General features: G+C 42.5%; 1 protein-coding gene across 1 annotated transcript in view; it reads right to left on the reverse strand.

The window, feature by feature from the left end:
* The window catches only part of pappaa (pregnancy-associated plasma protein A, pappalysin 1a), an 80,286-nt gene extending 69,125 nt beyond the window's left edge, over nt 1-11,161 (reverse strand). The window contains exons 1-2 of the mRNA XM_029444833.1: nt 10,271-11,161; nt 3,213-4,296 (exon numbers count right to left, since the gene is read on the reverse strand). Of these exons, the coding sequence (XP_029300693.1) occupies nt 3,213-4,296; nt 10,271-10,649 (1,463 nt within the window). The 5' untranslated portion in view covers nt 10,650-11,161. The remainder of the gene's footprint in view (nt 1-3,212; nt 4,297-10,270) is intronic.
* Nucleotides 11,162-11,548: the final 387 nt, after the last annotated feature.

Consider the following 11,548-nt stretch of genomic DNA (forward strand, 5'->3'; position numbering starts at 1 on the left):
ATGTCTGGGGCAGCATAGTGTGAAATCTGGGGTTAGCTGGCATGGCAATGATGGTCTTACAGCCAAGAACACTTTTAAAATTGGAGGGGGCCCTCAGCTCCTCTGTCATCGAGTCGGTCAACACCACAGCCCCTAAACCCATCATTCATCTCTGCCTTTATTACTATACTTGCCCTCTCCTCTTTAACCTTCCATCTTACTCCACTGATTATTTTTTCCCTTTAAAGGAAGACACATGCAGACACTGTTTCAATGCTCAAATTCCGGAGACCCTGCCGTGCCTGCTCTTTGCTGAGAGAAGAATTTGAACAAGAAGGATCTGAAGACATATGGAATGGACGATGGGACGGTCTGAACAGCAATGACCCCAGAAAGGCCAATCAACTAAATTCCCCAGTGTGTCATATTTTCAAAAGACCACCTACAGTATCTGGCTACATTTTATCCCATCCTCCAGATGCAACTCTCCTGCCTGCCCAAGTAAAGCCCCTCCCTACTTACTTTCATCTCAGTCCCTTATTTAAGCCAAAAGACATCTATAAGCCCCCATGCGAGCACAGGTGAAACCTTGGCAACAGGTGTTTTTATAAGTGTACTAGCACCGCTATGGTTTTAAAGGGGAAGTGCAAACTCCTGGTATTTACGCCCAAGCACTCCATTATGTTTTATGGGACGGGGGCTTAAGGTTTAGACGACCAACTGTAAAACACCCAAGTCAAGGAAGGGCCCTGGAGATTAGCTTCCCACTCTGAGCTAGAATACAGCAGAGAGAGGAAGTGAATGAAAGAGAAAGGGTGGTCCATCCATTAACCTGCCACAGTGAGAGGTATTGACTCAGGAGGGGGAGAGAGACAGAGGCCAAGGGAAAACAGATGACCTATTAGCCTCTGATAAAGCCAGGACTTCATTTTCCCAAAAATATATTGAGTCCAAAATGGTCCTAAAATCCACCTGGTTAAGTTTGTGCATCCATCTTGCTTTAGTTTGGGAGTGGTTTCCAAAAAAAACATTTTAATTTCAGGCGCAAAAACCTTCTGAATCTGATGAGTTCTGATATTATGGGATTGATTGCTCGGATATTATATTGATCCTTCATTGACAGTCAAACACACACATCAGCTTCTCAAACAACTATTTCAGAGTGCCATTTGTTTTCTGCTTTTCTGCCCACATAATGTTAACTCTCAGTGTATAAATTACAGCCACAATTGCCAATGCCCTTAGCTCCAGACATAAGAATGTAAAGGCTGTCAGATCACATCAAATACCACCAAAACCATAAGAAGTGTCAAAACCAAGGGCTGTAAAAACAATGCAAAATACTTCCCTAAGCCAATTTTGGAGGGGGGGGGCGGGGGTATCAATGGTATTTTCAGAGGATAGACGTTTTGCAGGACCACATAGCTGCCTGTGTCCTGTGTCAGCCAGATTTTTGAAAACACTACTTGTAAGTGGTAACAGGCGCATACGCTGCAAAAATAAATGCAGGACCTCACAACCATTGTTCCCCTGCATACACATCACATTGTTCATCCAGAATTCCATAATTAAGGAGGAATGTCAAACTGTTTGTAGTGCAGCTCTGTGCAAGTCTCTCCAGACATACCATAATCAAAGCAAAATAAGCAACCACTTGGGGAGATTATATCTATGTTTTTAGACTGAGAATTCTCTTGTCCTCGTTCTGTCTCTCTTTCTCTCTCTTGCTGGTATCCTTCCTTTCACAAGCCCATCTTTCAAACGCCCGCAGGGAGGTCTGAACATTGCAACGGCAAAGCGTTTTGCCAATGGCTGATGTCTGAATGAAGTAATTTGCCTGCCACTTGATGAATGAGCTTCTAATGATGACTAAACTGGAAGGGATGTGATGGGAATTGAGAGATGGAAACAACGGCAAACCCACCTGCTTTCCCCCTCTGATGTTGTTAATTAGATGTCATTATTTAGCTATTTTGCGGTCATTTAAACAATAGGATAGTGCCAAACAGACAATGCTTCCAGTTTAACTGTGATTGAAAACAGCCTGGTTTCCTTGATTCACGCTATCAGAAAGACCCAAACGATCCAACACACTAGGCCTACTAGTTTTTCTCCCTTCCGCTTGTCCCCACATGACAGTGGCAAGAGATCCTGACAAACATCTGAATTTTGGTCACTTATTTCTCTTTTTCTGGCGTAACCATAAAGATCCCCTGCATTGTCCACAAAAATGTCTCCGTCTACTGTGTTGAGTTTCAGAATACCAAGAAACAAACAATCCTGCTGTTGGAGGTCGGGCACAAACCTTATTACAACAAATTCCAGCAGTTTTCTCCTTGCCAGCTTTTACTCATCATCTACAAGCCACAATGACATTACCACAAAAACAAAAATTTGCATGCATTTATGAAGGCCTCTGTATTCTTTTAAAGTATCTGCATGAAACCATATAATCGCTTGTTGGCGTACAGTACACCTAGGAGATTTTCTTTCACCGTTTTTCTTGGAAAATTATTTTAGGCACCCACGTTTAGGGACCCATACCTTCCTCCTCAGGAAACATGTCTTTCAGGGGTTTCCTGGAGAGAGTGGTATGTTTTTTGAAATTATTTACATTGCTACAAGCAAAAAACATACTTGACTCTTATACTCTGTTTACAATGTCAGTCTTTCCAACCAACTCCCTTCTCCAATCAAGCCAGATTCATTAGGACCACTGGGTATAGAAGACAGGATAGAAAACGGTGGGGATAGTTGTTGAAAGAGTTATACAAAAATGAGTGATCTGGCCTGCGCATTAGTTACAAAGAAAGTCATCCGGTTGAGTTTGTTTTGCCCTGCTTAAGTGTGGAACACTGATTGAACCCGGCCAAGGCTAGATTGGACTAGCTGCTCCCAGAGGATTTCCCAGGCCACACAGGCGGGGAGTTATGTTACATTCAGCCTCAGCCCAAATGGTCAGGAAACAGTAGGACTAGACATTAAAACCTCTCTTCAGGGACACATGTATGGAAAGATGTGTTGTTTGATTTACTCCAGACATGTGAGGCCATGGTGTGGAGTTGGTTTACCAAAATTATTTAATCATGTCAAGCGAAAACATTTATCAAATTAAGCAAGGAATGCTGTGGTTGGATAAAGCTTTTGGTGAATTTAAGTCTGGACAACTACCAAAGAGGATTACCAGTGTTACAAACATGATAACATGCAACATGTGAAGAGAGTGATCTTACTTGTGTGGAGAGGAGCGGTTGAAGCATGTCTTGGTCACATCAGTAACATTAGGGTTACAGCAGTCGCCAAGGTCATAGAAGAAGTTCTCCCAGTTACATTCAGAGTCACATACACCATTCCCCTGCTTGTGTTCAGGGCAACGGCTCCGATGCCCTGACATGCAGTCACCTGCATCAAACCCTGTCAGCGGATGGTTGCATTCTGGGTCACATGCATCATCGCCAACTTTGCTGATGTCACAGTTAGCTAGAATCAAGCGGTTTCGAAGGGAGGAGTTGGTCACGTTGTGAATGCTAAGCTCCCAGGTTATGTTGTAGGGGCTAAAGGCATCATTTAGCTGCTGGTGCTGCAAGCTGATCTGGTGGTCGGATACAGTTGGCCTTATCCGTGCATCGTCCCAAACATTGATGACACGATATCGTACTTTCTTGGGTCGACGGAAGTTCCTAAGGTGGTTGTAGTTTTTGATGACCTCAACATTGTCGCAGACAGTTTGACCACAAGTTGGAGGGTCCAGAGTTGTGTCCAATAATCCCTCAGAATTTACAACTCCACCACCACCTCTCCCCTGCTCAGGCTGAGGAAAGCTACCATCTTTTACAGTCAGCCACTTCCGGCCTGGATGCTCGAATGTTTCACGTATGACCAGCTGAGGTAGATCTTGTGGGTCCTCGTGGCCCTGCATATCCCTGACAATCTGCCTCTGCCCTCTGGCCTGCCTCCATAGGCCCACCCTCTCCACTGCACCCCTGTAATTATGATTTAGTGCATTCCCCCCAATCATCAGCACTTTGCACTTTTTGGTCAAATGGCTGAAGACATCACCCGATTGCTCCCGACTGACACCCACTTGGGCGCCATTGACAAAGAGCTTCATGTACACGCCATCATAAGTGACTGCCACATGTGCCCATTGGTTAGGTACATAGCGAATGTTGCAGTGGATGGAGGTCACTTTGTGGGCACGGTCAGTTTTAAGGGAGAAGAAGAAGCGGGGGTCACGATTCCCGTGTTCACTAACCGCCTGGATGCCAAGCAGCCAGCCTCGGTCACTGGAGGCATAGAAACATTTGTCGTATAGGCCTGGAGAGAGAATGAAAAAAAGTCAGTTAATATATGCATGCCTTTATTTCCAGGTGTGAATGTGGACCTGAACATGAGAGAAAATCAGCAACAGAAAATTTAAAAGCCTTGTTCAACGGTCACCTGTAAGAGAGATGACACTTTACTTATACTTTCAGTCCACATTGTTTCTTATTAATAATATAATATTTTGTAATCTTCACAATTAACATGCATATGATACTTAATGCTAATTATATATTTAGTATTTGTTGAATCAATGAGTAGGCATTATGAACTGGTCAACATGTCTTTTATTTCAATACCAATATCCAATATCTTGTTTGCCACAAGATAGCCTAACATCTTTCATTGTACAGTAAACAACCTCTTGTACAACAAAATGAACAAAACCAAGCAAAAGTTTCCTCTGGCAACATATGCCATAACAGTTTCATTTATCAACATGTAGTGTAACTTAACGGACCCATCGGCCTCACAATACCTCTCACTTCTCCCTCAGCCAGTTACTGAGACAAACTAGCTTGATTATATTCTGAGATGTCAAGGCTGCTCTCTTCTTTTGCACTATCCATAAAACCTCCGTTAACCGCCGTCCTCTACCACCGAAATTGGCCTGCAGTCCAATGCAATCCATCTCGCGATTGAGTTGGTTAATCTGTCAGAGGTAGATTTACTAATTCTGCTTCTGAACGCCTGATCAAGAGCTTTGACAAGGCTCACCTTGGTGCTAGCTAGCTGCTAAATGCTTTGCTCTGAGATGATGTCAGGCTAGAAGTACTGCGATGATACGAAAGTTATTTTCTGCAGGAATCACACAGAACGATGCTATCTACAGTTACATCCGGGCGTTTATTAAATGTAAACTGTCCATTCACTGGGCTAAGTAACGTTCATCCGCTTCATCATGTTGACTAGGCTGCTGTGGCCGCGCCGCGTCAGTGACGTAAAGAGTCAAGGGGCATCTAAGAGCGCTATTAATCTGCGTTAATTTTTTTGTCGCGTTATTTTCTGTGATTAATTAATCAAAATGAATGCATTAATTCGACAGCCCTAATATATATAATCCAATTAATATATATATATATATATATATATATATATATATATATATATATATATATATATATATATATATATATATATATATATATATTTATATATATATATATATATATATATATATATATTTATATATATATATATATATATATATATATATATATATATATATATTATTATAGTATCTCAACTATATATATATATATATAATCTATTTTTTCCATATTTAAGTGCGTGTTGTCCTGGAAATTGGGTTGAAGTGCATGTTTAGCTAAGGGAGACCCCATGGAAATCTCACTGTATAGGCTTTTTGCGAACACTGAGTGCATTTAAAGTCGTTCGTGTGAATGTCCCTTGCCAGTGGGGTAGCCAGAAAAGGCTAGTTTTCTGCTAAAGCCTTGTTTTTGTAGAGGCACCAAAACACCTTTTTCCTGTTTTCACTTGTATGTCAGCTTCAGCATGGTAATGTGTTTTCACTTCTTAGGGGATCTCTGAATGTTAACTGTTTGTTTGTTTAGCGCTTGTTGAGGTACATGTGTGCAGGCACACAAGTTCATGTCTGTGCGTGTGTGTTTTTTAATGCATGTTCGTGACTATGTGCATATATCCATATGCTCCAGTCAAAGTGGGCAAAGATTCCAAAGCACCTTGACGTGCCTCACAAGGTCCATCTCAGCATGTGAAAGTCTGTGTGTTCGCAGGTGATTCTGGGGAGAGAGCAGGACTCCACTCTTGTGACTAGTATACATTCCTGGGATTTGCTAACATCAGGGTAGCACTTCTAACCACACGCTTTCTGGGAATTATACCTATTCACAAATAGAACCTCAATATGTGACATGAACACCCAGCCCATAGAAGTATTGAGAGTCTTTTGCAGTTGCTTCTAGGATATGTGCATCAAATTCCTGTACGTACCCTTTATATTTGTCTCTGCTGCCTTTAGTGTGGTCTGAAATTATAAACTGATTATCATAGTGATGATCACATCCTTGCCTCCATGCACTTGTCTGCTGAAATGCCTTTGTTCCCCATCGATTAGACTACCTGAGCCTGCAATAAGTGGCTGGCTAATGGTAATTGCACAGACATCTTGCTAACTTTGACCCATTTCTAATTAGATGCACACTCCAGTATGCATTCATTAACTTGGTATTTCAATGGACTAATGTTCAAAGAGCAAGGGTTGGGTTCAACGTCAAGGTCAGTCCTTTGGTGGATGACGTTTTCAGGCTTTCCACTACACTGGAAGGAAAAAGCCTTCCATCTGTCAGCTAGTGCACTCAAGGCTAAAAGGTGTGCTAAAATGTTCGTAGGGCTCCTAGTGTAAACAGCTGTCATAATTCTGCCATGCTCAATTAATCTAACACACTACACTTTTCCAGACCCTGCACTGCGACTCCTCCAGCTTACACACACACACACACACACACACACACACACACACACACACACACACACACACACACACACACACACACACACACACACAGAGACACACACACACTTATACAGTATAACACAGTATATATGCTCATGAAAAAATACACACACTCCCGTATGCACAGACAAATTGAAAAGTTAAAGTGCACATTTGTGTCTTCTTAGAAACACACACAAACACAAGAAGGGATTTGCGTGTGCACACGCTACGGTAGAGAGTTGTTTCTGTCCTCGCACTGGGCATTTGTATTCTTCCAAGAAAAACACAGTCAGGAAAAAGGTAAAAAAAAAAAAAAACACACACATCTCACACAAAGAAAAATGTCACACGGACTTGATAAAAAGCAGAGAGGAAAGGAACAATGAATACACTTTTCCAGACTCTCCTTAACAAACGGTGCATGACCATGATGATAATGAAATAATAAGAAGACTGTGAAGATGTCTCTCGTTGAGGTAGTGATCGCTGAGTGAAAAGTGTTGCACTCAGGGCTCAACCCCTCTTCAAACTCTAACCACATGCCAGGTAATAAGTCACAATCCCTCTTAGTGTTCCAGTTACACGATGACTTGATGATGAAACAGGAAGAGGATTACATATTTAAGTATTAAAGAATAAAAGGACCAGCAAAGCAATATGTGTTTTTGAACACATTTTTGTGTGTATCATCCCACTATATATCCATTATCGCAGCTATTATCTGTTAACGTCTGCATATAATTGTCCCCAGCAGGTCATGGAAGAGAGCCTCTGTCCCTTTTGTGAATAATTTTCCGCTTCCTTTGATGCGGGACAACCCAACATGACCCGGATACAAGGGCTAATAGGGCACAACAAAGTTTGCATAGCATTTGGACACAGAACTTGAAGTTCTGTTTGTGTGTGTGTGTGTGTGTGTGTGTGTGTGTGTGTGTGTGTGTGTGTGTGTGTGTGGTGTGGTGTGTGTGTGTGTGTGTGCATGCGTGTGTGCGTATAAACAATCAAGTGCTTCAAATGTTTTTGAACCTGGGATCATTTCTAGCCACATTGTAACTATTAGAAAAACTATTTTTTTCGCCCTAGAAGTCTTGTAGTTTATTTTCTCACCGATTAAATTAAATGGAAGGTATTCCACAGAGTGTATAAGATCATATTGTGCAATAGAGAGAAGAGAAGAGCAAGAGAGTGAGAGAGAGGGAGATACAGAGAGCGAGAAAGAGAGTGTGAGAGAGAGAAAGAGAGTGAGAGTGAGAGAGAGAGAGAGAGAGCGAGAAGAGAGTGTGCGAGAGAGAAAGAGAGTGAGATGAGAGAGATAGAGAGAGAAGAGATGGAGAGAAGATAGAAGATGAGATCTATATAAGAGATCTCTCTAGCATATCTATATTTTTCTCGAGAGTAGAGCCTCGCTTCTTCTCTCTCTCTCTATATCTCGAGAGAGAGAGAGAGAGAGAGAGAGAGAGAGAGAGAGAGAGAGAGGGAAACGGTGGTGGTCAAAACAACTGTAAAAAAAAAAAACAGCTGCTGCAAACAACACTGGGCTGGGATCAAAACAAGGGGATGGAGCATTTTGAGAGGCACTGGGCTTTTTGAGGAATTGGATTTAAAAGATTAGGCTTTATTGAATTTGTTTGATCATCATACATGAACAGTAATCTCTAGTAATGACAGGACATTAAAATATGGGTGCAGGGCACAACAACAACACCTGTACAAAATAATGTGATCTAATACCACATTCGTAAAGCCTATATTGTCCATTTTCTGTTAAGATTGTGCCCCTGAGGTGTTTATTTAACTCTATGGTCATTGTGGGGGCCGTTGTTAGTGTTGTTGTTGTACAGGATTGCATAATACTGTACAGATGTTCCTGTTGTGTCCATCCTCTGTAAATCTAGGAGTCACTCAGGTCACAACAGACCCTCTCACCCCCCTCTCCCCTAGTTTGAGACTCTGACAAGGGATTGGTTTTGCAGAGCATGTCCCTGCCAACTGGCTAGCACTACCTAAAAGTGTATCTCAATGCACACACACACACACACACACACACGCACGCACGCACGCACACACACACACACACACACACACACACACACACACACACACACACACACACACACACACACACACTCACACACACACACACACACACACACACACACACACACACACACACACACAGTGATTATTTATGATGGGGGGGGGGGGGGGGGGTGTTTTGAGACAGCCATACAGATAGAAAATAAAAGGAGCATTTAAATTTACTCATATGGTTTAGTCAAGTCCCCATACGTGCAGACTGGCATACTGGAGGTTGAGGAGGACTGGGTTCAATTCAGTTCAGTTCAGTTCAAAGGCAGCCATCTGCACAAGTACTGTAGCAGGCAATGAGTTGTGTATGCAACGCTCCCTATCGGCAAAGAAAAGCAACAAAAAAAACCTGTACTGTACTGTAATGCACAAAAGCGCTATTGGTCAAAACAGATGATGCAGAACTGTTTTCAACACCTTTCTGGAACTCCTTTACGCATGGCTGCAGGAGAAAAAGGAGTGCGCAAAGATGACAAAGTGTCAAGCTTTCCTCTGACCACAGAGATCTACTCAAGTGTGTGTGTATCCAGCTCTGCGTCAATGGATAGGGATGCATCAAATCTGGTTGTGCCCTAAATAAGAGACTATAATAATAACGAATAACGCATGATTTCGCACAATAGTCTGCGTTTTGGAGAGACTTTACTTAACACCACCGGTCACCATAAATGCACACTGCCACAGCACAAACACACGCAAGACATGTTCAAGCATGAGGGGAAACCCTGGATCTCTCAGTCCTGTCCCGTAACTCCGGTAGCCAATCCAAAGGTGTTGGTTTTTGGGGACACTCAAGCTTGCGGCTTGAGCTGCGCGCATTGAGCGCCTACACATACAGATCTCTCCCGCTTTGTGCCTTACGTGACGTGCTCGCTCACAAAGTTTTGGCCATTACATCATAGTTTTAAAATAGCCAAGTCGGTTCAGAGAAATTACATTTTACGCACAGTGACATCAGCTGCCGGTCAAATGATGCAGTAGCCTATCTGCTGCCCGTACTCCTCACTTTTATGATCATTACCCACATAAATTATCATTCTAAAGTAGAAAAATACAGAAAAAAAATATTTTGAAAATAAAATCATATTGCAGCGATTTTCTCTCTGTACACTGGAAAACTTAAATGTGATCAAAATCTTCAGTGACCCTATGCGTGCACTACCTAAAATATCCGCTGTACTTTTCAGAGCATTACATCATTGTCTAGTCTGATAGATGAACTCATTTTCAACTCGCTGAAACTGCATGTTGCTTTGTTTCATACTACATGACACTGGGATAAAATACTGTACATTTGCATGTTTAGTTATAATTGTCAAATTTAACTGGCCAGTTTTGGAGTTATCACTAACACAATGAGTTGGGTTGACAATAGGATGGAGGATGTGTAGACTATCCTACCTGCAATCACTGTGGGTGATCGTTGACCTCCCTCTGGTTTGATCCACATCTCCAGAGTGAAATTTCCTCTGGGTATCTCCACGCCAGGCTTCAGCCGTAGCTGATCTCCCCTGCCGGTAAAATAAACAGCTTTCCCCCGGTCTGGAGAGTTTTCCTCCGCCTGAGAGGAGCGCCGACGCTGGCGAAGAACCCGACGCTCCAAGCCGGGCAATGAGCGTTTGCCCCGGGGCAGACGTGTGGCACAAGCCCCTGGGATGGTGGCTTTCGCCTCCCTAATGCGCACCAACTCCCTCTTTCCTCGGACTGTCCCGCACTCTGATCCAAAACACAAGATGAGAATCACCAGGGAAGACACCCAGGGAGATGTCCAAAGTTTCATTTTTCGGGAGAGGAAATGTCAAAAAAATATTTAAAATAAGAGAAAAAAATAAAATAAAAGAAACAACGGAATAACTACAAAAAATGTATGTCCAAAATGTTCTCCTCTTTGGAATCCTCTCGAGTTTTTCCTTCTCTCTTGTTTTTACAGCGGTAGAATGTCAAACCGTAGAAACTGTCTAAATAAACCCATAAAGCTATGCTGTTTTTCCCTCTTTATAATGCTAAGCCACGACCCCCTCTCTTAAGCAAAACTACTCTGGAGACATTCAGGGGACACAGGAATATTTGCTTCATGTATGTGTTCCACGGTGCCTTTTCAATGGAACCCATTTAGCCAAAGGGATGACTAATAACTAATCAATCAAGAGGGGGGTCCGGCCGATGCCCCCCTCATCCCCTTTGGACGGTAGGAGTAACTCGCAGAAATCCACAGTTGTCCGCCAAGCTCTTGTCACACCTTTTTGTTGTTTCCTTATCCTACCCGTAAAACAGCATAAGAAATAGCACATATTAAATTCCAAACAAAAGTGACAACAAACCGACCTCTCATATTTATTACAGGAAACAAGAGGTAAATTGTGATCAAAAATGCAATCCAAACTTCCCCTTGCCTGTATGCCTGTATACAAAAGTTGAAATGCACTATAATATCTGGTAAGGCGAATGAGAGAAAGAGGGGCAGAGAGCTGCAGAAGTAAGCATCGCGGTCCTCATTGATTGCCTGAAGCAGATACACTTGGAGGAGTCGGAGCTCGCCGTCCGCTTTAGAGGCAGTTTCTCTCTAAGTCTGTTTAAGAACAACTCATGTTTCAAATGTTCCGGGGCAGTGTTTTTTTTTTTTTTTTTTTTTCTTCTTCAAAGTGGGAAGTCACACAGGTAGGCAACTCTCACTGACGG

The sequence above is a fragment of the Cottoperca gobio genome, chromosome 12 (assembly GCF_900634415.1).
Source record: "Cottoperca gobio chromosome 12, fCotGob3.1, whole genome shotgun sequence".
Lineage (NCBI taxonomy): Eukaryota > Metazoa > Chordata > Actinopteri > Perciformes > Bovichtidae > Cottoperca > Cottoperca gobio.